At 47.1% G+C, this 23,796-nt stretch overlaps 1 protein-coding gene across 13 annotated transcripts in view; it reads left to right on the forward strand.

Annotated features, from left to right (window-relative positions):
• Positions 1-23,796, forward strand: part of FHOD3 (formin homology 2 domain containing 3) — a 411,926-nt gene that overhangs the window by 248,704 nt on the left and 139,426 nt on the right. For all 13 annotated transcript variants that reach the window (XM_032467256.1, XM_032467268.1, XM_032467258.1 and 10 more), the window contains exons 7-9: positions 3,930-4,041; positions 11,741-11,835; positions 17,644-17,787. In XM_032467256.1, the coding sequence (XP_032323147.1) occupies positions 3,930-4,041; positions 11,741-11,835; positions 17,644-17,787 (351 nt within the window). The remainder of the gene's footprint in view (positions 1-3,929; positions 4,042-11,740; positions 11,836-17,643; positions 17,788-23,796) is intronic.

Raw genomic sequence — 23,796 nt, forward strand, 5'->3', positions numbered from 1 at the left:
TGCTGCCCCGGTGGGCCTGCCTCCCCTCCTCCACCACTGGCCTCTGGTTTGCCTCTTCTCCGCAGATGTGGACTGGGGATCTCCATGGCCTCCACTCCTGTTAGAATGTGTCCAAAGTAAGCTCAGTGGCACCCAGTGTGGATTTTCAAGAGCCTTGAGATGGAGCAGCGTGTTTGGACTTGGAGGAGTGGATGCATGACCTCCACTGTGGCTGCTCCAAGGCTCTGGAGGGTTCTGATAGCATTCCAGATACTTGAGGGCATCAGAATAAGTGGTTTCTGGATAAATGAGGGCTTGATGTAGAACTCTTGAAGTCAGGTACTTTTATTGCTTTCAAGTCTATGCAGTAATTAACATTAACTGAGGCATTTCCGAGGCGGAGTCCTGCTGGATGTATTTTGATGATTAGTTAGGGCATGTTTGCAATTAGTACTGTTCATTTCCATAAAATTAACGTGCTATTGCTCTTTTTTTCTAAAGTACTTTAGCTACCTGTGATTAATTTTACATAGAAAGGCTTCCAAATGTACATAAATGCAAACTTAGACTCAGTAGCAGCCAAATTCATAGAAACCTAAAATCAAGAAACAGAAGAGTTTAGGGATTTTTTTTTAAAAAAAACATAATTTCAGTGCCAAAAGATCTCTGTAAGCAGAGCCTTGATAGCAAAGGAGCAGACAACATGAATAGGCGTGTTGAGACGAACAGAAAAAGAAGATTTTGTGAGAAAAGTGGTTTCTTCCCTAGAGAGGCTCGTCAGGGAGAGAGTGGCTGGGAGATTCTGGGTCCCTGGGACCACAAAGATGCCCAGAGGGAACCTGGATGAGCCGGGCATGTGGGGGCCCTGCTGAGACCCGCGGGTGGGGAAGGGGGTGGGCTGGGCACCTGCCAGGTTCTTCCCCACGAAGGCACTGAGGAGGCTTAAACCACATAATAACAGTCCACCCGCTGAGGAGGTCGTCAAGCCTAGACTTGCTGAGTTGTTTTATTTACTTGAAAAAATGTTTTCAGCTCTGAGTGTACAAAGATAGCACAGTTCACTGTGCCATGCTGCCCCCCAGCCTCGCGGTTGTTGAGAAGAATACTCTGGACTTCAGTCTGTTCCCAGTCAGGGAGAGCGGAGGACCAAATGCGGGACTCGGGTTGTCAAGGTGAACGTGCTCAAGAGCTCAAAGCCCTCGGAGGAAGGCAGCTCCCTCTGTGACAAGGACGCCACCATGAGAAGCCCGAGGCCCCGCATGGCCTCCGAGCAGCGGTGGCTGCCCTGGCCTGGCTGAGGCCTGGGGTGTAGTGGGGCGTGGTGGCGGCAGGCCCAGGGGGCTTGGTCCGCACACGGAAGGGGCTGCACTGGCACAACAAGCCTCCACGCAAGGCGCCCCGCCGGCCTGCCCTCCACGTGCGGGGCTGACCCAGCAGCTCCTCAGAGGCAGATCCTGTTTCCTGTGTGTCAGAGAAAACCGCGTCTCTGCCACCAGGTAGCTTACATTTTGGTTGGGGGGCTGACAGAGGAATATCTGGTTGACAAACACATATGTCAGTTTCAGGTCCTGATAAAGGATGTGAAGGAAATAAAAACAGGGTGATGTGAGTGGTCCAGGGGCTTCTTTAGATGAAGTGGCCAGGAGGGGACATTCCTCTGATCTGAAAGGTAAGGAAAGGCCAGACCTGCGGTGACTGGTGAGGGACTAGCCAACAAGAAGTCTCCAAGTCATGTACAAGCTTCAGGATGTGACACACGTTAGTCACATGACGAAGGAAAGGCAGGTGGTGGGAGCAGCTGGGTAGAGTCAGAGAGCTCAGCCAGGCCTGCAGGAGTGGCTCCCACCCCGATGGGACGCAGAGTGAGTGGCGGGTTCTGAGTGCCAGGGTCACTCTCTGGCTGTGATTTGGAGAGTGGACTTCAGGTTGACAAGCCCAGAAGTACTTGGGAGGCTCCCGTGGTGGTAGGGTGGACAGGGAAATGGCGACGTGGATGGAGTCAGGGGCAGGGACAGCTCCTACAGCCCCGGCAGACCGAGTCATGGTGGGGTTGGGTGGGAAAAGGCAGGGGGACTCCCATGTGCACGTGGCAGATGGCGGGGCCTTGTCCTGAGACGGGGACTGTGAAAGTGGTCGCCAGGCTGGAATGAGCATGAGGGCAGATCACAAGTTCTCTTCTGGCCATGTTGAATTTGAGGTACCTGTGAGTATTTGAGTAGTGATGTCCAGGGGCCAGGCCTGCAGAGCATTGAGCCACAGATGGGTTTTAAAACTCGGCGCCTGGATGAGTGCATCTAGAGAGAGTGTGTGGGAAGGGAGCAGGGACAAGCGTGAACGCCGAGGCCGTCCCACACCTAGAGGTCGAGCTCCTTAGAAGGAGCCAGCAAGAGTAGGTAGGAGACAGTGCAAGGCCATGGCAGGAGGAAATTGTTTCGGGAGGGAGCGATTAATTGTGTCACGTACTGCTGAGAGTTGAGCTAAAACGAGTGTAGAAAAGTAAGCATTGGACAACATGGAAGCATCGGCAGCCTTGACAAGAGGAACTGATTTTGCATGGTGGTGATGGAAGCCCGACCACACTGGGTGGAGGAGATGGTGGGAGGTGGAGATGGGGAGTGTGGCAGCTCTTTTGCGTTTTCCTAGAAAGAGGAGCTGAGAACCTCAGCACAGGCTGGAGAGAGATGTGGAGTCAGGGAAGAGACATATGGTTTACTAGGGAAGTGTGACAGAGGAGAAGGGCCAAGGGGCAGAGGCGGTTGTGTGAATTGGAGAAATGACTTGGGTGGGTGTAGTTTTACACTGTTTCCTGTGGTGGGCGGGATGCTCCAAGTCCCCTGTAAGGTCAATGTGTGTCCCTAGTATTTTGATGTGAGCAGGTGCCTACAGGAGGCGCTGGGTCTTTCTTGCCTGCAGAGCAAATGGAGAGCCTGGGGCCAATTCTCCCCAGCCCCGATGATGGAGGTGAGGGGACGTGGTTGATCGGCTGGTCACTGGGGTATTCATTCATTCAGTGAGCAAACATCACTGAGCCCACTGTCTGCCAAGTGTAGTCCCGGGCCCTGCAGACACGACGCAGATTAGCCCCTCTCCACTTGAAGGTGCTTTCTGCCCCAGGGGGTGATGGGACACTGCCCACCCACCTGCTTTCAGGGGAGGAGCAGCCCGAGGAGGCAAGTTGGCTGTTTCTGGGACATAAGAATCAAACCTGTTTCCAGGAGGTGGCTGGTGTGTGAGTTCCTTGAGGAGGGGGTTCTTGAAAAGAAGTGGGGTGCAGGAAAGGAGACTGTGGGTGCAGGTTGCAGCAGCAGCACTTGTGGAGAGCTGACCTGAAAACCCCCAAGACTGCCGGTCCCTGCAACCCCTGGCTGGCTGAACTGAGTTAGGATCTGTGTCAGTTTCAGTTGGGAGATTGGGGAATTTCTCCGGGTAAGTGACCTGTGGCCTATGGAAGGAGGGGTCTCCTGGGCTGCATACGGTTCCTCACGAGTGCGGTGCCCTGGGCCCAGGACTGCCAGACCCCAAGGGGCAATTTTCAGAACTTGGTTCAGGTCCCTGCTCACTGGGCTCGCTGTTGTGACCTTGGACAAGTCATTTAACCTGCTGTGCTTGCTTCCTCACCAGAAAAATGACCTACTCCAGATAAAATGAAGTAACTGACCACCTCATTTGTTAACAGACTACTGGGGTGAGCTCTGGGGCCAAGGGTTCGAATTCTGGGTCTGACTCTAGTTGTTCAATCTTGGGCGGGGTACTCTGTGCCTTGGTTTTCTGATCTGTGCAATGGGGATAATACCGGTGCCTGCCTTCTAAGGCATCCGGTAATCCGCGTAATTGCTAAGAAGGGCGGCTGGGCCGTTTCCAGCGCTGGATGCCAGCTCCTGTTAGGACGGAGCCTTGAGGCGTTCCCGCCGTGGCTGAAGCTCCACTTTGGTTTTCTCTTCTCTGCGCAGTTCCGCCTGGTGGTGAAGACGGCCCTGAAGCTGCTGCTGGTCTTTGTGGAGTACTCGGAGTCCAACGCGCCTCTTCTGATCCAGGCCGTCTCTGCCGTCGACACAAAAAGAGGTGAGTGGTCCCTGCCACCAATTCATCAAAGTAAAAGTGTCCAATGGAAGAGGGTGTCCATTTTTCACATGTTCAAAGCAGACTTAAGAATGAACAAAATTCCCTTTGTGTGGACCTCCCACTGCAGGAAACATCTATTTTGGGAGAGTAGGTATACAAAGATTAGGGATGGAACGTGGTTTGACAGTGAAAGAAAAACCCTCCTGGGCTTACCCAGGACAGGTCATCTTTATGCTCTGTTTTCAGCCCCCGCGACTAAACACACAGAACCAGCTCCCTCTCCTCTTTTCCCATCACGTTGGGATCCCTCTGGCTCCCTCCTCTCCTCCCCTCACACGTGCTTTATTGGCTCTGACCCCTAGAGGTTCCTTGAATATCCTCCCTTCCGTGTATCCTGTGCGCACACCATCTCCCACCTGGCGTCCCTTGCCTCCCTGAAGTGCTGCCTCCCCTCCCCTCTGCCATTGGAGGATTCTTCTAAAACACAAATTTGGTCACATCATTCCCCATCTAAAACCTGCCAGTGGCTTCCCAGTGCCCAGAGGATTAGGACCTGCCACCCCCATCTCTCAGCTAGCCTGCACCACACCCTCCCTCCCCCAGATCAGAGGGACAGTTGCTTCCACAGCCTCGTCCCTGCTGGGTTGTTGTCCTTGCCTTGTCCCTCAGGAGTGTGCACCCTGCTCGAGGGCGGGACGTCTGTGTCCTCTTGGTGTCCCAGCACCTGGCTGGCCCCCAGTGGGCAGGCCTGCCCTACGTTTTTGGCGAATGAGCTTTGGATTTGACTTACTGAATAGCATGCCGTGGCTCCTATAATATTGTGAAGCCTGAAGCTAAGATGGGGTTTTTTGTTTTGTCATTTAAAAAAAATTTTAGTTTTTGTCCCTCAGTAGGATGTTTTTATTAATGTTATTGTCCACCAAGAACAAAAACTTGGTAATATTAATTTTTTTTCTTTTTATGTTTATTACAATAATACTCTCTATAGAAAATTTGGGGGAAAATAAAGACCATAAAAAAATCACTTCTAATCTCACCAGACAGAATTGTTGTTAGTGTGTATTTCCTTATGGTTTTGTGTGTGCACACACACGTGTTTATGTACAAGTCAGCCGAGGTACAACTGTCAAAAAGAAACGAGAAGGGGTAGGGTTATAGCTTAGTGGTAGAGTGCATGCTTAGCATGCACAAAGTCCTGGGTTCAATTCCTGTTATCTCCCATAAAAATAGAAAGATTTTTTTTTTTGATTCCACATATGAGCGATCTCATATGGTATTTTTCTTTCTCATTCTGGCTTACTTCACTTAGAATGACATTCTCCAGGGACATCCATGTTGCTGCAAATGGCATTATGTTGTCGGTTTTTATGGCTGAATAGTATTCCATTGTATAAATGTCAAGGGGGGTGGGGGGTGGGAAGAGACAGACAGGGAGTTCGAAATTTATAGATACTGACAGGCATATGTAGAATAGATAAACAAGATTATACTGTATAGCACAGGGAAATATATACAAGATCTTGTGGTAGTTCACAGTGAAAAAAATGCGACAGTGACTATGTGTATGTTCATGTAGAACTGAAAAATTGTGCTCTACACTGGAAATTGACACAACATTGTAAAATGACTAAAACGCAATAAAAAAATGTTAAAAAAAAAAGGAAGGAAGGAAGCAAGGAAGAAAGAGGGAGAGAAGGAAGGAAAGGAGAGGAAGGAAGAAGAAGGAAAGAGAGGCCTGAATATCCCTCTCTGATTCAAACCACTTGTGTCTCTGACTTAAGCGTCGCCCAGAGACCCACATCCAGGGCTGAATCCAAGGATGAAAGGAAGAGACTTACTAGTTACTTTGAAAGTTTGACTAGAAGTTAATGAAGGCCATCTCGGACCACCAACTGGGCTCCTGCACCTTGCCCACGGAGCGCACAGGCAGAGGTCAGCCCCCAACACAGCGGATTTCAGGCCGGTGGTGAATACAGGCCTTTGTGTGGGTGTGTTGCAGAGACAAACCCTGGTGTGTGGTCAGGGGCTGTGAGTCTGGAATAAAGAAACCAGACCGGAGCAGGTTTCTTTCTACCACAGCTTGCTGCCATCTGAAGCATGAGCAGAAGACCCTCATGGCCAAGAGCGGATCAGTGGGACCTCCTGAGAACCCTAATGAAGGCCGCCGGTGGCTCAGAAGCCAGGGTTGGCTTTCCCAAGGCTGGTCATTGAGGCTTAGGGCTGAAGGTGGGTATTGGGGAGGAGAGTGAAGCTGGTCCTTCCATTCATCCTTGGAAGAGTCCTACTCCATTCCCCAACTCTGGGGGTTACTTTAGGACAATTAGGGGACTCTTTGTTCTCCTGTCCTAAATGTCAGATCACCCAAGGGTACAACCCATTAAAGGGTACAGCCTTCTCATGACCTTGAGCTTCTCCTTTGGCTTTATTGAGTTGGGAGCTCATAGTTTTCTTCCTTGCACTGCATATTTCACAGAGGGCGTATTGTGGGGGTCGAGGGGTGAGCCCAGGGCTTGGTACCCCGCCTCCCAGACTCCACCTGCAGGCTGAATCAGAGGCTCTCTGCCATTCTCTCTCCCCCAAGACAAAACGTGGGCCATCTTTTCCCAACTTGTAAAAATTTAAAATCAAAACAGCTAGCAGATTGTTTTCTCAACTTCATGATTTTTGCCTATAAAATTTCTTAAGCTTTTGGCAAGGACTGTCATCTGTCAGCTCCTGAGCATGAACTGCTGAGAATAAAAAAGGAATAATGGGAAAACTTGGATGTAGCTTATCATGGGTGGTTCAATAGCATGTTTCTCTATGGCATGTGTGGTCTTGGCTGCGATTTTACAACGCACACATATAGCATCACCCTAGGAAAATTGCTCCTGAACCCTATGATGGAATTGAACACATAAATATGTCATGCTCTTCTGCCGAGAGAAGCATGACTTCCAGGTGTGTTTCCATCTCGCAGGTTTAGAAGCAGCTCTCCAGGCCTCCTCTCAGCTGGATGGCAGAGTAGATGGAGGTGCCAGAGGGGACTGAGGGCCAACCAAGTATGTCCATTTCTACACCAGTTTATAAATGAGCCATAAATTGTAGTCCTTAAGATGGCTTTAGACTGCTTCTTCTGGGGGATAGGTGGAGAAAGGGCCTGTTAAAGTATAGACTTTTTTTTTTTTAATAGAAAGGAATCTTTTTTGGATGATGAAAACCCTCAGGTTTAAAGAATCAGCCAAGAAAGCCAACAAATGAGGTACAAGTCCTCAAAAATTACTGCCACCTACAGCACATGAAGTTGTCCCAGAACAAGTTTCTCTGGTTGCTTTATAAACACACATCCCACACGTGGGTTAACCAGAAGGGTTCATTCTGTGAGCGTGGACAGATAATTTGCTGTTTGGCCAAGAGTGGGCCAGTTAGGGAGCAGGGTTAGAAGCTGAGGGATCTAAGAGCATCATAGGGTCCAAGTGCATAACTCATACATCATGATAAGTATGTATGGATTAGTGAAAATTAAAAGTGCCCCAGTTGACCCAGGCAGTTGGCACTTTGGCTCAGGGGCTAGAATGAAAAGGTGGACTTGAGTTAGCCTCTGGGCCACAGCTCAGTGTCACACCTGTCTGCTCAGACTGCTGGGACATCTTCTCTTTTGCCTGCATCTTCAAGTCGCTTTCCCTTTCTGGTGGATGGGACCGGGCAGGAAGAGAGAAAGGGAGTGAGCGCTTATGGAAGCCCCTGGGAGGGCCTTGCTTTGTCATGCCATTTTGCCACCATTAGAGACTTCCTTTCCTGGGGACCTTCCCTGTGGAAGTCAACAAGGAGCTAATTGAGAACCCTCGCTCCCCCGGGCAAGGTGCCCTTTCCCTCTGACTCTGTGGGTTTGCCTCTCAGAGAGAGGGTAGGGCAAGGGAGCAGACTGGGTCACTCACTTTGAAATTTGTCATCTGTCTTGAGTCCTGCTAATTTGGTTCAGCACTGCTTTTGAAGAGGTTCCATTTTTCATTTGAATGCGAGGTGATGAGACATGACATAATTTTTAAACATGTGTATCACACATGATTAAGAGGGAGAAAAGACCCAGCCATCCTTTCAAGCCACCCTGTATCTTGACTTGTGTCCGAGGATACACTGATCTGTGAAGAATGCGCCAGGCGTGGTGGAAGTTAGAGGCTGACAGAGCTCGCGCTCTGTCTCCATTGTTCCTCAGAGCAGAAGGATACCCGTGAAGTGTGTTCATCAATCGTGATGAAAGGTGTGGAACGTGCTGCTAGGACCTGTGTTTGCTGGATATACTTTATTATTATTATTTTTAATCGTTGCTGCATTTCTTTCTTTTTACTTCAAAGTTTTTTTTTTCAATTGAAGCATAGTCAATTTACAGTGTTGTGTCAGTTTCACGTGTACAGCCTAATGTTTCAATCATACATATACACACATATATTCCTTCTCATATTCTTTTTCATTTTCATTATAGGTGACTACAAAATATTGAATAGAGTTCCCTGTGCTGTACAGTAGGAACTTGGTGTTTATCCATTTTATGTATAGTAGTTAGTGTCTGCAAATCTCAGACTCCCAGTTTATCCCTTCCCCCCACAACCACCCACCCCCACCCCCCGTAACCGTAAGTTTGTTTTCTATGTCTGTGAGTCCGTTTTTGTCTTGTCAATAAGTAGGACCTTGTGTTTGACTGTTAGACCAACTCACGTACAAGGTGTTGTGCTAAATATCTTATTTTCTTTTGGGTTTAATACAGAGACCTAGTGGGGGAGTAAGAAGGGAAGAGGGTATTGAGCAACTTATTCTGTGCTCATTTATTCTGGTTAAGAGAGAGGCACAGTGGTTTGCGGGGAAGAAGGGACTGGCCTGGGAGCCTGTGTGGAAGGCCTGTGGGTCCGTGTGGGTGTCCCCCCGCCCACCCCCACCATCACAGTTACGGCTGCTGCTGCTTGAGTGCCTGCCATGTTACAGACACTGTTCTAGGCGTTTTTCATATAAAAATCATTTGCTTGACAAATATTTGCATGCCAACCACGTGCTCGCAAATATTAGAGAAAAACCAGGTTGTCACACAGCCTGTAGTCACTCCGGTGTTGGTGTTTGGAGGTGGGGGAAGGGGAGGGTGGGGCTGGAGAGAGACGGACCATGATGATGAGGAAGGGGCGGCCCCTGGTGCGCTCCATCAGTGCTAGGGGAAAACGAGGAAGTGCTGTATCTCCGAGGCACCGTAGGGTGGATACGAGCCTTCCAGTCTAGGTGCATCTCCTGAGCCTCTGTTCATTCCACTGCTTTGGGGTTCAGTTTGTTTCTCTGCTATGTGAAGGGGGAAGACTGCATCGTTTATGATTCTAATATAGGCCCACCCCTGCCCACCCGTACACACACACAAGCACAGTATGGGGCAAGCGAAGGTGGTGGTGGGGGTGCCCTGGACCACTTCATTCTGACAGGTGGCAGCTCTTGGGACAGTTACAACTGCTGGTGCTTAACGCAGGCCAGCTGGAGCCCTGCCGGGGCTCTATGTGTTGAACCAGAACGTTTCCTCCCCTTTGTTCTTCCAAATAGCTCCCATTTTCTGGTCCCCAAACAAAAGCACGATCCTTCGCCTGTGAACTGTTAAATTATCAAAGGAGAATGAACATTCATCCCAATAGGGTATGAATATATGCACGTTTCCGGACTTGAAATCCTTAAATGGTAATAAGGGAATCAGATATCACAGTGAAGAATACGTTTTTTAATTAAGTCAGTGTTTGTGTGTTTTCATTATAATGGATAAAATTATGTGTGTTTCTGCACATGTGAGGGAGAGAGAGAAAGAGAGTAGAGGTTACAGTCTGGCCACCTGCCTCTGTCCAGGATGCCTGCCCTTGGCCTTTCCTACCTCAGGCCCTGATTGGCATCTTTGGCTCCAAAGTAAGCAACGAGGAATCAGCTCTGGGCCCCTCGCACCACTGGGAATTCTTAGCATCAGTGCTTTCTCTCCTGCAATCTTCCCTTAAGCATGAGAATGCGTGTTTTGCACTGAGGTTGGGTGTGCGTATGGGTGACAGTGACAGAGTTGCCCTCGTTATCAGCACAAGCAGAGGCACTTGGGATGTTTGAACCCCACCTGGACCGTGAGACCCGTGACCTGCTGACCACACTGGTTGTCTTGAGGGTGGAAACGGTAACTTGACTGGGCTTTGAAGAACAGGTGTGGACTTCAAAATCGTTGGGTGGCAAATATCAGCAAGAAAGATAATCCAGCCACGAGCAGGCGAAGGATCGTGCTTTTGTGCTCAGAGTTACAAAGGGTCAGAGACACTCACTCCATAGGTCTGTAGTTTGGACCAACTGGGCAACCAGGCCAAAGAAAAGGCTTTCTGCTCACTTGCTTAGAGAGCCAGCAGATCCCTGCGTGAAACTGCATCTGTGTCTTTCACATCATATAGCGGGTACCTGTTCCTTCTTTAATTCTCCTGTCTTTTCTGACTGTGAGCATCTGCCCCTCTGGCTCTTTTAAAACTGCCCCAGCTTCCCCCACCCCGTGCCCTCTCAGAGGTCCCCCTTCTCTAGGCAGCCGCTGCTTTATTGAGCATCTGCTGTGTGCCGGGCACTCTACCAGGAGCACAGGGATAAGGCAGATCCCATTGCTGCCCTTGGGGACATTTTGTTCTCAAGGCCAGAAAGTCAGTTCCAACATAACCCATCCAAGAACCAGCATTTGGCACCCACGGGTTTTAACGTATTTCAGAATTTACTTTTATCCGTGAAAATAAGTTTGAGATCTCTATGGAGAAAGCAGGACAGAACCTCGGGGTCCACACCACCATGCAAGGGCAGCACTTCACTTCAAATGGTTGTCTCCAGCATAGGAAATCTTATTGGGGTGTTACGTCCCCTTTGTGGCCTTGGTCTTGGCTGGGCGGTCCTGAACGTGGAGGGTTTTCCTGCCCTCCCCTGAGTCCCAACCTTCATGAGCCTCCTCCTCCGAGCCCGGCTGAAGAGCCACCTCCTGCACCAAACCCTCTGTGACCGTCACACTGCGGGAGACAGACCTCACTCGCTGAGTGACAGGCTCAGCTGAGTGCTGTGCCTTTTGAGTGCTGTCACTCCGTACTGACATGTGTTCTTATGCTTGTGTCTAACTGCTCCGTTCCGTTATAAACCTCTTGAGGGCAGCCTCCCATAGACCCAGCTCCTGGTACCTGGTTATGGCTTAAACAGTATTTGTGCCTTGATTGAGTAAAGACAATATACTTCTGCTCTTGAAATGTTTGCTAGACAGATGTTTCACGGTTATTGTTTGGAGTCCATTGCTAGAGTGATTCCAAAGACCTGCATCCTCTTTGCTTGCAGGAGACGGACCCACGGAGAGTAATGATAAAGGATTTCCACCCTCGGAGAGTGAAATGCATTTCCTAAAAAGCTGCACGTGAATGGAGTTTTTAAAAATCACATATTTAGTATAAAGGGGACTTTCCAAGCAAATTGCTAGGCATCCTGACAGGCAGAGTAAACATTTTCAGGTGGACAAGGATGATGTGCTATATTGTGACCTAATTAGAAGCATGTTCAAGTCCACCCTAAGAATAAGTGTCATGCTTTGAAATTTGGAATTTGAAAGACGCAGCCGTCATTGGGTGATTAAGTCTTTGGATAAACAGTGATGTGAGTTGGATAAAAAGTGTTGAATTGCTGTTTCTAATGATTTTTGTTTTACTCATAGGAGTCAAGCCCTGGTCAAACATCATGGAAATTCTGGAGGAAAAGGATGGGGTCGACACGGAGTTGTTGGTTTATGCAATGACGTTAGTGAATAAGGTTGGTTGGCGTTTGTTGTGGGTTGAATTGTATCCCCACCCTACCCCCCAAAGATGTTAAAGTCATAACCCCTGGTACCAGGGAATGTGATCTGATTTGGAAATGGGATCTTTGCAGATATAATCAAGTTAAGATGAGGCTGTTTAGGGGAAGGAGTACTGATCTCAGAGGGCTGGTGTCCTTATAAGAAGAGGGAAGGAAATAATGTAGAGGGAAGACAGCGTGTACACACGTCCCAGAGGAGGACAGCCATGTGAGTCAGGGACAGAGACTGGAGTGATGCGTCTCTAAGACAGGGAACCCCCAAGAATGCTAAGGACTGTCAGCAGCCAGTCGGGTGAGGCAAGGATGGGTCCTCCCGCAGAGCATTCGGAGAGAGCATGGCTATGCCGACACCTTGACATCACACTTCTAGTCTCTCAAACTGTGAGGGAATAAATTTCTGTTGTTTTAAGCCACCCAGTTTGTGGTACTTTGTTGCAACAGCCCTAGGGAAACAGTATATGTGGAAAGCTAAAATTTGCCCTCTGAATCAGAGCCACATCACGTGGACCCCGTCGTGGTGGCTGGAACCTGCTTCAGCGTGCTTTTTTTGCAAGACAAAACTCTTTGCACCCACATGTGGTGTGTGTATGTGTGTGTGCATGTGTGCCAGTCACTTACATGTGAAGGCATACATGTCTGCAAGCTTTCTCTGCTTTGGTCTTCCTGCTAAAACCAGAAAGAGGACAGTGAGAATTTTCCTATCAAGATGGCCACCTTAAAAAAACATTTTTCCGTAAGAATATAGGGGAGCAAGGTTTACTCGAAGGAAATGGTTCACAGCTGGGCAGAAAACAAAGCAGTCTTATTCCGCGGCTTATGGAATTCTGGAGATCAAGCCTTTGACGGTTTCATTTGCAAAAATTTTCTCCCATTCCGTAGGTTGTCTTTTTGTTTTACTTATGTTTCCTTTGCTGTGCAGAAGCTTGTAATTTTCATTAGGTCCCATTTGTTTATTCTTGCTTTTATTTCTATTACTTGGGTAGACTGTTCTAGAACATTTTTTGAGATGTATGTCAGATAATGCTTTGCCTATATTTTCTTCTAGGAGGTTTATTGTATCTTGTTTTATGTTTAAGTCTTTGATCCATTTAGAGTTTATTTTTTGACTGCTGGTGGCAAGGTGAGGATTCCTGAGGGCGGGTCCCTTCCTCCATCTGTGATGATGACCTCCCCTTGTGCTCCCATTCCTCCTGTCACATCCCGCCCTGGTCACTAGCTTGTGGGGCAGCTGCTATGTTCAGTGTCTGTCCTGAGAGATGTGCCCTGACCGTGGGTCCCCCGCTGACCTGGGACAGCCCTGCTCTCAGGACTGGTGTCCCTTCATCCCAGTGCCTGGGTCCCTTCCTCATTCATAATCGAGGGAGGGTGGGTGGCTGTCTCCTCCCTCAGCCCCAGGCATCGCATCAACTCCCCCCAGGGCCTCCGTCTGGTCTCCAAGCTGCTGGGTGCAGGCCTACAGGATCTACTGCAGTGATGGTTAGTTCTTCAAAAAAGACCCCGAATCTCTTCCTGAAATATAACTGGAGAAAATTCCCCTGTTGAACTGGGGACACATTCATAGAAAGCAGCATAATTATGAGAAGTAATTCTACTAGGTAGTAAAATGTTCTACAAACTCTAAGGATAAAAACAGTGTGGCCCTTATAGGTTATTACCAGATATTAAATCAACAATGCTTCAATTAAAAAAAAAAAAGCAGTGTGGATCTGACTCTTTCCTTGGCAGACAGTTGAAGCAGAGAGGCTCTGAAATAGACCTCGGTGCACAGGACAACTCACCCTCGGGTCGAAATCCATAGGGGTGGTTAGCTTCATTCACGACTGGGAGAGGTTTTGCTAAATGGAAATAAACAAAAACATGCTTTGACCATATGCCAAAGTACATTTCAGATAAAGAGTTCAATGTAACATATCAAACTGTAGAAAAATGAGAAGAAACTAGAGGTGAAGATGAATTGGTCTCTGGTCAGTGAAGGATATTTTAATAATAAAACCAGTGAAAAAAATTCTGAAGCAAAGGACTTAAATATTTCACCATAAAAAACTATAAAATAAGGTCTTATTTGTAAAATGGAAACCACGAGTAAAAACTAAAGGCAAGTGACAAACTGGGAAATTGTTTGCAAAAAAACTGGGCAGAAGGTGATACTATTTTAACAATATTAAGAACCCAGTCAAAAAATGAATGACGTTAACCCTCCTAAGATGAAAAGAAATATACAGTAAAACAACGGGCCATTTCCTCTGGGTCACGTTGGCATTGATTGCTTTTTAATGAAATGCTATTTGTTGGAAAAGTCACAGGAAATTTCCTGCAGTCCTGTTGGAGAACTGGGCACTACTTTTCTGTAGGATAATCCTAAGAATTCTGGTTTCATTTTCAAATCTGCTTGTGAGTTGACTCCACCAGGCAATTTTAAAGCTATTTTCTGTTGGTTTTTTTAAAATGAAGGTCATCAATTTCATGTCATTTTCAGTCACTGGCATTGTTTTGGAGAACACTGAACTCGGCAAAAATGGGATTCTCACTCTTGCGCAGTGTTTTCGTTGTAATGCTATCTGTCTTGGCGGTAGAGGCCGTGCCGGGCTGTTCTGATGACCCCAGCAGTGTCCACATGGCCTGGGCATTCTGCTGCCAGTCACTGGCGAGGACCCAGTGCGTGTCACACTCTCCTTGGCACCACATGGCACCCAGCATCCAGGAATTCCTCGCCTCACTCTTTCTTATCTAGCAGTTCTGTTTCATCTTTTGTGAGCTCTGGCCCAGGGGAAGTCCAGGGAGGTCCCGAGGACATTACTCCAAATGTCATCCTTTCGTCATAAAGGGCAGCAGGCCATGGGCACCCACGCTGGGTTTGTTTTCTTTTGTTGAATTTCAGTCATGTTTAGTCAATGAGTAAAATCTTCTGAGATCCCAAGCGACGTGATACACTGAAATGCTAATGGGAGTCTGGAAAAAAATTTCAGCCTCTGAAATCCGGGCAATTATATTGCTTTTCTAACTTATGTCTCAACAGAATAGAAGATAGGCTAGTAACATGGTATTTTAAAAAATAACGTTTTTGTGACAAAACGAGGGTACTGAATTCTAGCCCTCCTCATGGTTCTGAGACTGAAGTCTGCTCACTTTGTTAAACAGGGACCTTAATGAGGGGTTTCCAAGATCCATATTTATCCCCCCAACTCTCCTGCTCCTGCAGCCCATGTTCAATTGTCAGAAGATGCCAGGGAGCATCAGAAACTCACCATGTCCCACTTGTCTTCATCCAGCTGAAAACTCCTTAGTGGGCATCCCCCACTTTGGGGGCCTCACATACTGACCACCATGTAGAATCAGATGAGGCAGGTCGGGGAGGGGGCAAGTGATAAGTAACTATGGGGCTGGCTTGGAGCATTTGGGGAAGGACCACCCCCCACCCCAGGGGCGCTGGGGAGAGGAGCTACTCCAGCAGAGTCAGGGGGGTGAGTAACCTGGATGGGATTCCCTCTGAGTATTTGCTTTCAGATTTTCATTTGATTGCTTTGTTTAATCACTGTACAGTAAAATTGGCTTTTTTCTTTTGATGTTTAGCTGTGTAAGTTTTAACACATATATGGTTATGGGTAACCTTCACAATTAGGATATAGAACAGCTCCATCTCCCCCCAAATCTCCTCATGTTATCCTTTTTTTTTTTTTTTTTTTTTAACTGAAGTACTGTCAGATACAATGTGTCAGATTCTGGTGTGCAGCACAGTGTCCCAGCCATGCATATACAAACATTCGTTTTCATTTTTTTCTCATTAAAGGTTATTGTAAGATATTGAGCATAGTTCCCTGTGCTATACAGCAGAAACTTTTAAAATCTATTTTTGTTATAGTGGCTAACATTTGTAAATCTCAAACTCCCAAATTTACCCCTTCCCACCCCTTTTCCCCGGTATGCTATCCTTTTATAGTGACAACCTGAGCCCCTGTTCATACCCCTGACAACCACTGATTTCATTCTCCATCACTGTAGTTTTGTCATTTCAAAAGTGGGGATCATCCACGAAGTAACCCTTTCAGGCCGGCTTCCCTCACTCAGCACCGTGCCTTTGCGAGCATCTCTGTTACTCTGTGTATTAATAGTTCGCACCTTTCTGCCGCTGTGTAGTGTTCCAGTGTCTAAATGCACCCATTGGAGGAGCTTTGGGTGTTTGCAGCTTTTGGCTTTCACAACTAGTGCTGCTGTGAACGTTTGTGTGTAGGCTCCCACCACGCTGGTTTTATCCTACAGGAAAGATTCGATGGAATCAGTGAAAACCCAGGGAGAGGAAAATAAAATGTCCTTTAGGACAGAGATTTCTCCCCCTGAGAAGCTGTCAAGATTTACTTGTCACAATGCCTGGCTAGACCAGGCCTGAGAGAGACCAAGGAGGAGGTCCTGAGTGTCTTCTCAGAGTAAGGACATCCAGAGACATTTGCCTCTCAGACTTTCCTGGAGTGGATGCCACCTTTGGCAGAAGTAGCAGTGAGGGTCGGGGCTGAAACAGGAGGGCAGGGCCCAGGAGGGGTGGCAGTGTTAGCTGAACATGTTGGAGAATTAGCTGAAAATAGGTGAGTGCGTGTCTCTTGGCTGCAGACCCCCCTCCTCGTGTGTATTTGCTTTGGTGGCAGACCAGCATCCCTGCCACCACGCGGGAGAGGTGGTGGGGCGCGGGTGTGGCTCAGGCCTGTATTTTCACCCTGAAAATGATGATTCCTCCCCTCCCCCACCTTCATTGCCCTCATTTATAAGATAAGGGGCTCAGAGGAAGTCACCTCAAGGGTCCTTTCAGTTCTAAGCAGAAGCCTGGTTTGAGATACCATCCCTCTTTTAAGAGAAGCCAAATTCAAAGAGAAGTTGGCTTTTTCTTTCTGGGGTTATCTTTTGGTCTCTTGGTTGCTGCTTTGAAACTTCTCACGTTTTCCTAAATGTTCTAAACGGAGGGGAAGGCCAACTAAATTGAAGGAAAAGGGAATCATTCAGTTGTCATAACTCCAGCTGTTGGTGGATTGATCTTAACAGGAGTTTCTGATCACTGAGTATGTTAGTTTTTGACTGCTGTGCAGCAAATGCCACACACTGAGCAGTTTGAAGCATCTCAGACTTAGCATCTCAGAGTTTCCATGGGGCAGGGTCCTGGCACTGCCTCGCTGGGTCCTCTGCTCAGTGTCTCTGAGTGCAAGGCTGCAAAGTGTCGAGCAGGGCTGGTGTCCCGTCTAAAGCTTAGGATTCCCTTCCAAGCTTCTGCGGTTGTTGGCAGAACTCACTCTCTTGCAGCTGTAGAACTCATGGTGGTGTGCTGCTCCTTCAGGGCTGGTAGGATCCTCTCTCTCCTAGTCTCTGAGCTCAGAACAGTCGTAAACCCAAATCCACTGTTAAATGGCTCACCTGATTAGGTCAGGCCCACCCACAAAGCTCCCCCTTTGACTAACTCAGGATCAACTGATTTGGGCCCTTAATAACATCTGCAGATTCCTTTCAGTTTTTCCATATAACATCACCTAGTCATGGGCCTGTCCTGCCTACACTCAGTCGGAGGGGACCGTGCAGCACCTGAGTCACAAGGGGTGGGATCTTGGGGTTCATCCTGCTCCTGCTTAACACTCTAAAGAAGTCCTTTCTCAAGTGAACTTGTCATCTGTCTTGTTTCATCGCATGTTGTTATAATTGTGGCCACTGCTACCATGCAAACCATGCCTTGAGAGCCTTGGGACAATCCCCTAAGACATGTCTGTGCCCTGTTCTTTCTTCATCCAGACCTTGTCAGGATTGCCAGACCAAGACACCTTCTACGACGTGGTGGACTGCCTGGAGGAGCTGGGCATCGCGGCCGTGTCCCAGCGGCACTTGAGCAAGAAAGGGACTGACCTGGACTTGGTGGAGCAGCTGAACATTTATGAGGTAACAGGATCTGCCTTTTGTAAGGTGTCCTACAGCTTGGACCAACGTCAGAGGCAGAGGTGAACATACTCTAGATCAGTGGTTCTGCATGTGGGGTGGCAGCATTCACAAAACCTGGGAACTTCCAAAAACTGCAAGTTCTCAGGCCCCACCCCAGACCTGCGGAACTAGCAACTCCAAGGGCGGGCCCAGCAGTCTGCGTCACACGTGCCTTCTGAGGGGGGAGGGAGGGAGGTGCAGAGATGGTGTTCTTTATCCTTCACGGGGGCAGAACCTCAGGCAGGGCTCTGTATAATTTGTAGGATCCAGTCCAAAATGAAAATGCAGAGAAAAAGTGCTCTTAAAGACACTAAACAACTATTCATGTTCTTCTGCCTTCTCTCTCGCCTCCTCCTGGTGTTTTTTTATTTGTGAAAAATGTGTACTCATTGAAGAAGATTTGGAAAATACCAGAAAGTGTAAGAGAAAGAAACCATCCACGACTTTATTACTAACCATGGTTAACATTCTGGTCTGTTTTTCTAGCTTTTTTGTATATGTAGGTGTATGTTCTTAACTCTGGGGATAATAGTCTATACACAGCGTTGCGAACTGAATCTTTACTAGAAATGTATTGGAACCAGGCTCTTTTGTCATGGAATCTTCTTCAAGAATGTCATTGTATTAGGAACATAATATCCTGTCTGTATGGAAGTACTGTAACATACATGGCCAGTCCCTGTTTGTTTGGATTTAGATTACTTCCGAGTTTTTGCAGTTATAAATGTTGTTACGACGAACAGCTTTATTCATAAATGTTTGTGCACAGCGGGAGTCCTAAGAAGGATATTTCTCAGCTGAATGGCTCCATTGTGATCTTCACTGGGTAGAAATGGAGAGACTATTTCCTAAAAGTTACTGTCATAATAAGTGACAAGCAGAATTATCTCGTTACGATCTCAGGCGAAGTCAGTGGAAACTGAACCAGAGATAGTTGGTGGCAGAGAGTCGAGCTCCCCACGGCTGGCCAGTGCTCTGTGCCCCTGCTCTGAGCAACTCCTCCTTTAACCAAGCCTCACTTACCCAGTTACCCGCTCACACTTCTGTGTTTCATTATCACTGGCATGGCGGGCAGAGGGGTATGTTCTTATGGCTCCTAAAAGAGAGGATAAAGAAAGAATAAAGTAAGAATACTAAAGATGGAGAAGGCAGGGACTAAAGATACTTGGTTTCCAAGAAGGTGGAAGAAGGACTTTTCCCAGTACACGAACCTCCCTTCCTTCCCCCTCCCACCTGCTCAGAACTCCAGCCCTCAAGACTCTGCTCAGCCAGCGGCTTCTATGGTCACAGCTTGGGTTCTGTGTGGTCAGTGTTCACGAGAAGATCGCATAACGCAGATGAATTTCCCAGCCCGCACACCCACCCCGGAGACTACTTCCTGTTCCCAGGCTCTCTTTCTCCCAGCCTACCTGACTCTCCCGCTCCCTCCCCATCTGCCCTTTTCCATTCAGTCCTGACTTTTCAAAAGATGTTCAGTATTCACCATCTTCCTTTTGTCAAATGGCATTTGTGTAACATCTTAGCATTGAGTACATGTCATTCACAAACGTAGCACGTGTGTGTCTTAACGAACACAGAACAAACACCCAGTGTGATGCTTAATTTTATGTGTCACCTTGACTGGGCCATGGGGTGCCCAGATATTTGGTCAAACGTTATTCTGTGTCTGTTCGGGTGTTTTGGGATGAGGTTAACATTCAGATGGGTAGGTAGACTGAGTAAAGAAGGTTGCCCTCCCCCATGTGGATGGGCCTCATCCTGTCTGTTGAAGGCCTGAATAGAACAGAAGGCAAAAGCAAGAGAGAATTCACTCTCTACCTGATGCGAATGAGCTGGGATGTAGGTTGCCTGTTACCTTTGACCTCCTACTGGAACTAACAGCATTGACCCTCTTGGTTCCCAGGCCTTTGCACTGCAGATATGGGAACTTCTCTACCTCCATGATCATGTGAGCAGGTTCCTTATACTAAATCTCCATGCATGTCCTATTTTTTTCTGTTTTTCTGGAGAGCCTTAACTAATACACTCATACATTTCAGAACTAGAATATTACCAGTGACTTGGAAGTGTCCTTGGTAGCCCTCTTTGGTGTCATCCTACTAACCCCTAACATAATTCTCTTTTTTTTTGTTTAAAGAAGGTAATTTTACCTGAAAATGGCTTACTCTGTCAGCTAACACAGAGCATCAGATTCTCAAAGAGGGGTTGAAAAATCTGAGCTCTTGCTATCTATAGCAGAGCTACACTAATCTCCCTAGGCTAACAATTTTCAGAATAGAGAGGTGCCAGAGAAGCAGGGCGAGATCTGGGACATCCCTTGTGACTCCCAGGTCTTTCTTTTTGTCCATCAGACATGTGCTTTCTGACCCAGAACAATAGACAAGGTCTCCGGGTGTGGTTCACAGGGCACCTCACCCAGCAGGCAGAATTCAGTTAAGAAGCATCTCTGCTATACAGCCCAGAGGGCCATGGCTTATAAACTCATAAATTCTGTGTGTATTTCGTGTAGCTAATCTTTAGCCGATCCTAACCTGCTGAGGGCATTCTAGACACAAGAGCTCTCATTTTAGCACCTGTCATCAGACTGTTTATTAGGTAGTATAGTTATTAGTGTATTTATGAAAGATTGGATGGAGTCAGTGTCTTCTCTCTCTCCCCAGAAGCATCACTCCTACAGAAGGAGTGGAGGGATCGCCGGCCAGCTGCTTTAACTCCTTCCTCCCAGTCGGTAGCGCTAAACAACATACTGTTGAATTTTGTCTTTTTATAAATGGAACTGTACCATCTGTGTCCTCCTACACTTTGGCTTGTTTCTGAGACGTACCCGTGTTGTCGTGTGGAGTTCTGGTTTGTTCATTTTCACTGCTGATGAATATATCCCAATTTATTTATCTTCTCTTCTCTTGATGGATGTTGGCTGGTTACAGTTTTGTTGGCATGACGACACTACCACGAGCATTCTTGTACTTTTTGTGTGTGTGCAATATTTTTTAGGTTTAAGTATCCGTTTTTTTCATGTAGCTTAGTAGTAGTATAAAGATATAGACTCAAAGAAATGTTAATAGCTTTTGACATCCATTAAGAATGCTCAGATTGTTGGATGTTTGATGATATTAAATTATTTTCAGTGGGACAGTAGAAGGCTGGTTATGGTTTTTAGAAATCCTTATCTTCTAGGGATAAATACTGAATATCCTTGGATGAAATGATATGGTCTGGGATTTACCTAAAAAAAACCTCTGCCTGTGGGGTCGGATGCAGGGAGGTAAATGAGACAAGCATGGCCAGGGCAGGTAATTGTTAAACTGTCATAGATGGTGAGCACATAAGTCTTTATATTCTTCTCCATACTTTGTATATGTTTGAAAATTTTCACAAAATTTTAAAAAGAATAATTACGTCATTCAGTGGCCCCAAACACTGCTGGCAGTTGTCACAGATGCCAGGAGCTTAATCTGCCCCTAACTGCTTTCTTGGTGACGGCGCAGCGGGTGCAAGCAGTCAATACTAGATTCGGAGCCTCCTCATTCCTCACCTGGTTCTGTAGGCAGTGTTCTGAATTTGATTAGAAGAGTTAGAGTGTATCTGACGAGGGGTCCGGCAAACAGATACTCCATCACTTGGGTGAGATGAGAGATCGATGAGGACATGGCTGGTCTCACCTTGTGTTCCGTGAAGGACACTGACTGCACTTGTAGTTAATTAGATCTGACACCACAGGTTCTGAGTAAGTCTCTTGGCAGGGGCTGTTCTCCGCAGGTGTTTTCCAGCTCTTAGTGGTCTTAGTGGACTCCAATCCGAGTGCTCCCTAGAATCTGAAGAATCTGGAACTGCCACCGTGGCCCGACATGAGAAAGTGTCTCTTCCTGTCATCGGCGGACACTAGTGATGCTGAGATTCTTCTTGTTAAAAACACACACACACAAAACCATGAGCAAAGACCAGCCCCAAATTTCACATTTCACTGTTCCTGACTGCCAAGCCCAAAGCTGCTCTTGGATCTACTGGGATTCTGAGCCCCATTTACCACCTCCAGGCATCTTTTTCTTTGTTTAAGGAGGTGGATTTTTTGTTTTCATTTTTGAGGCTCTGAACTTTAGACAGCCCTCATTGAAGTACATTTTATGGCACTGCTTTGATAACTTTTCAAGATTTTCTTTTCACTTAAGCTTTCCAATTCTCCATCTTCCTTGACAAAAGGCAGTTAATTTGTGTGCACACCATGTGCTTCTCTGAAAGGAACTGTGAGTGGAATGCTGTTTGATCCTTGGATCTCTGAGGTTAGACAAGGAATTAGAAATATCTGAACTCCACTTTTCCCCCTAATCATATCATTCCAAATGTGAGTAATAAGCAGAGTCAATACTCCAGGTCAGAATAAGTCCACATGGTCTAGAGTTTTTGTTTCCAAAAATGAAAAACTTACTGGCTAGTGATATTTTAAAATGCTGTGCTTTGCTGGGTGTATAATCATTCTCAGACTTTGCCCAGAGAATGCCATTTAAAGTGTGAAAGTGGAGATGATAAAAGTGATCAACCAAATGTAAAATTTCTTGCTTCATTTTTGCGGTGATACTGCAGAGGGTTCCCCCAGGAAATAGACTTTCCGGCCAGATTTTATAACAACAGCTTTTTCTAAGCTTTTATCAATTCTGACCTCAAACCTCCACAAATTATGTCTGACTAGTAAATTCTAGGGGAACAGAATAGTCAAAATATTATTAAATTGTCTTCCTCTATCTGGGAGATTGTTAGAAAATGTATCTGGCACGTAGAGAGAAGAATTTTCATTAACTTGATCTTACATAAAAGCTCGAGCTGGAGGAAACTGGTGATGGAGCAGATAAAAGGCGGCTGCACTCCTGTGAAACAGTCATGCGTCTCAGGCACCCATCCCTGTGAACCTGAAGAGAGTGGCCAGCCTGGCCTCGACTTTGCCGAGCTCAACTTGCTATGTGAACACGAATGCCAACACTTGGACGTAGGGGATTACTGATTTCACAGTAGCCAGGTGTAGACAGGCGATGTGTAAGCCAGGTCGTGTGTGGTTAGCTATCTGGGACTTTATATTACTTCTCCATTCCCTCACTTGTCCTGACTGAGTTGTGAAATGTGCCCAAGAGCACCCACAGGACTGGAAAATATGCACTTTTGGGGGACATGGGACCATGTGACTCCTTGGGTGCCAAGTCAGAGAGACTGCTGGACTGGGTTGGGCCTGGTTCCTGTGGGCTGCGAGGTGGCCTGACCCACCAGTTTCATATGATAGAGGAATTTATGGGCATCCTAGGCCCTTTCATCTGTGGGCACAGGTGGGAAAGAATGGTCGTGTTTATCGAGTACCAGCCACAGGGAAAGCCCTACCCTAGCTGCTTTACATACATTAGATATGTTATTCTTACCAGAAACCTACAAATGTGATCCTGTGAGGCTCCTTTGGTGAAGGAGAAAGAGACAGCAGTTTGACGCAGGTCACGTCTGGTCTGCTAGTGGCACAGCCAGCCACACACAGGGCTAGTCCACAGCTTGTGTTCTTCTGGCGGTCTAGCTTTTGAGAAGGTAGGCATAAAAATAATTAGAGAAGCTGGAGATACAGATTAGAACCTGGGACTAGGAAGACTGGGAGCCAGTAATGAGATCAGTGTAGGAGCACAGATGGTTGGTGTTAATGTGAAAGGAGAAGGCTGTTTGGAGGATCCAGGATGGGGAAGATTGAGAGATGGCCAAACTGGACAGGGCACCACCCAACTAGGAGCAGGGCTGCGATATCCCTTGAAAGGAGGTAGGAGTGTGGGGCCATTTGGCTCAGGTTTCCACCTGAAAGCTGAAGTGGTCAAGTGTAACGCAGTTACTCTTCTGCACAAGTGTGCATTGCTCTTAGGAAGTTAAAAAAAAAAAAAAAAAAAAAGAACACCTTAATCCTAGAGGTCTAGTCTATTTCTGGTCTATATTTTTGTGACTGCACATGCA

Source organism: Camelus ferus, chromosome 24 (assembly GCF_009834535.1).
Source record: "Camelus ferus isolate YT-003-E chromosome 24, BCGSAC_Cfer_1.0, whole genome shotgun sequence".
Classification (NCBI taxonomy): Eukaryota; Metazoa; Chordata; class Mammalia; order Artiodactyla; family Camelidae; genus Camelus; species Camelus ferus.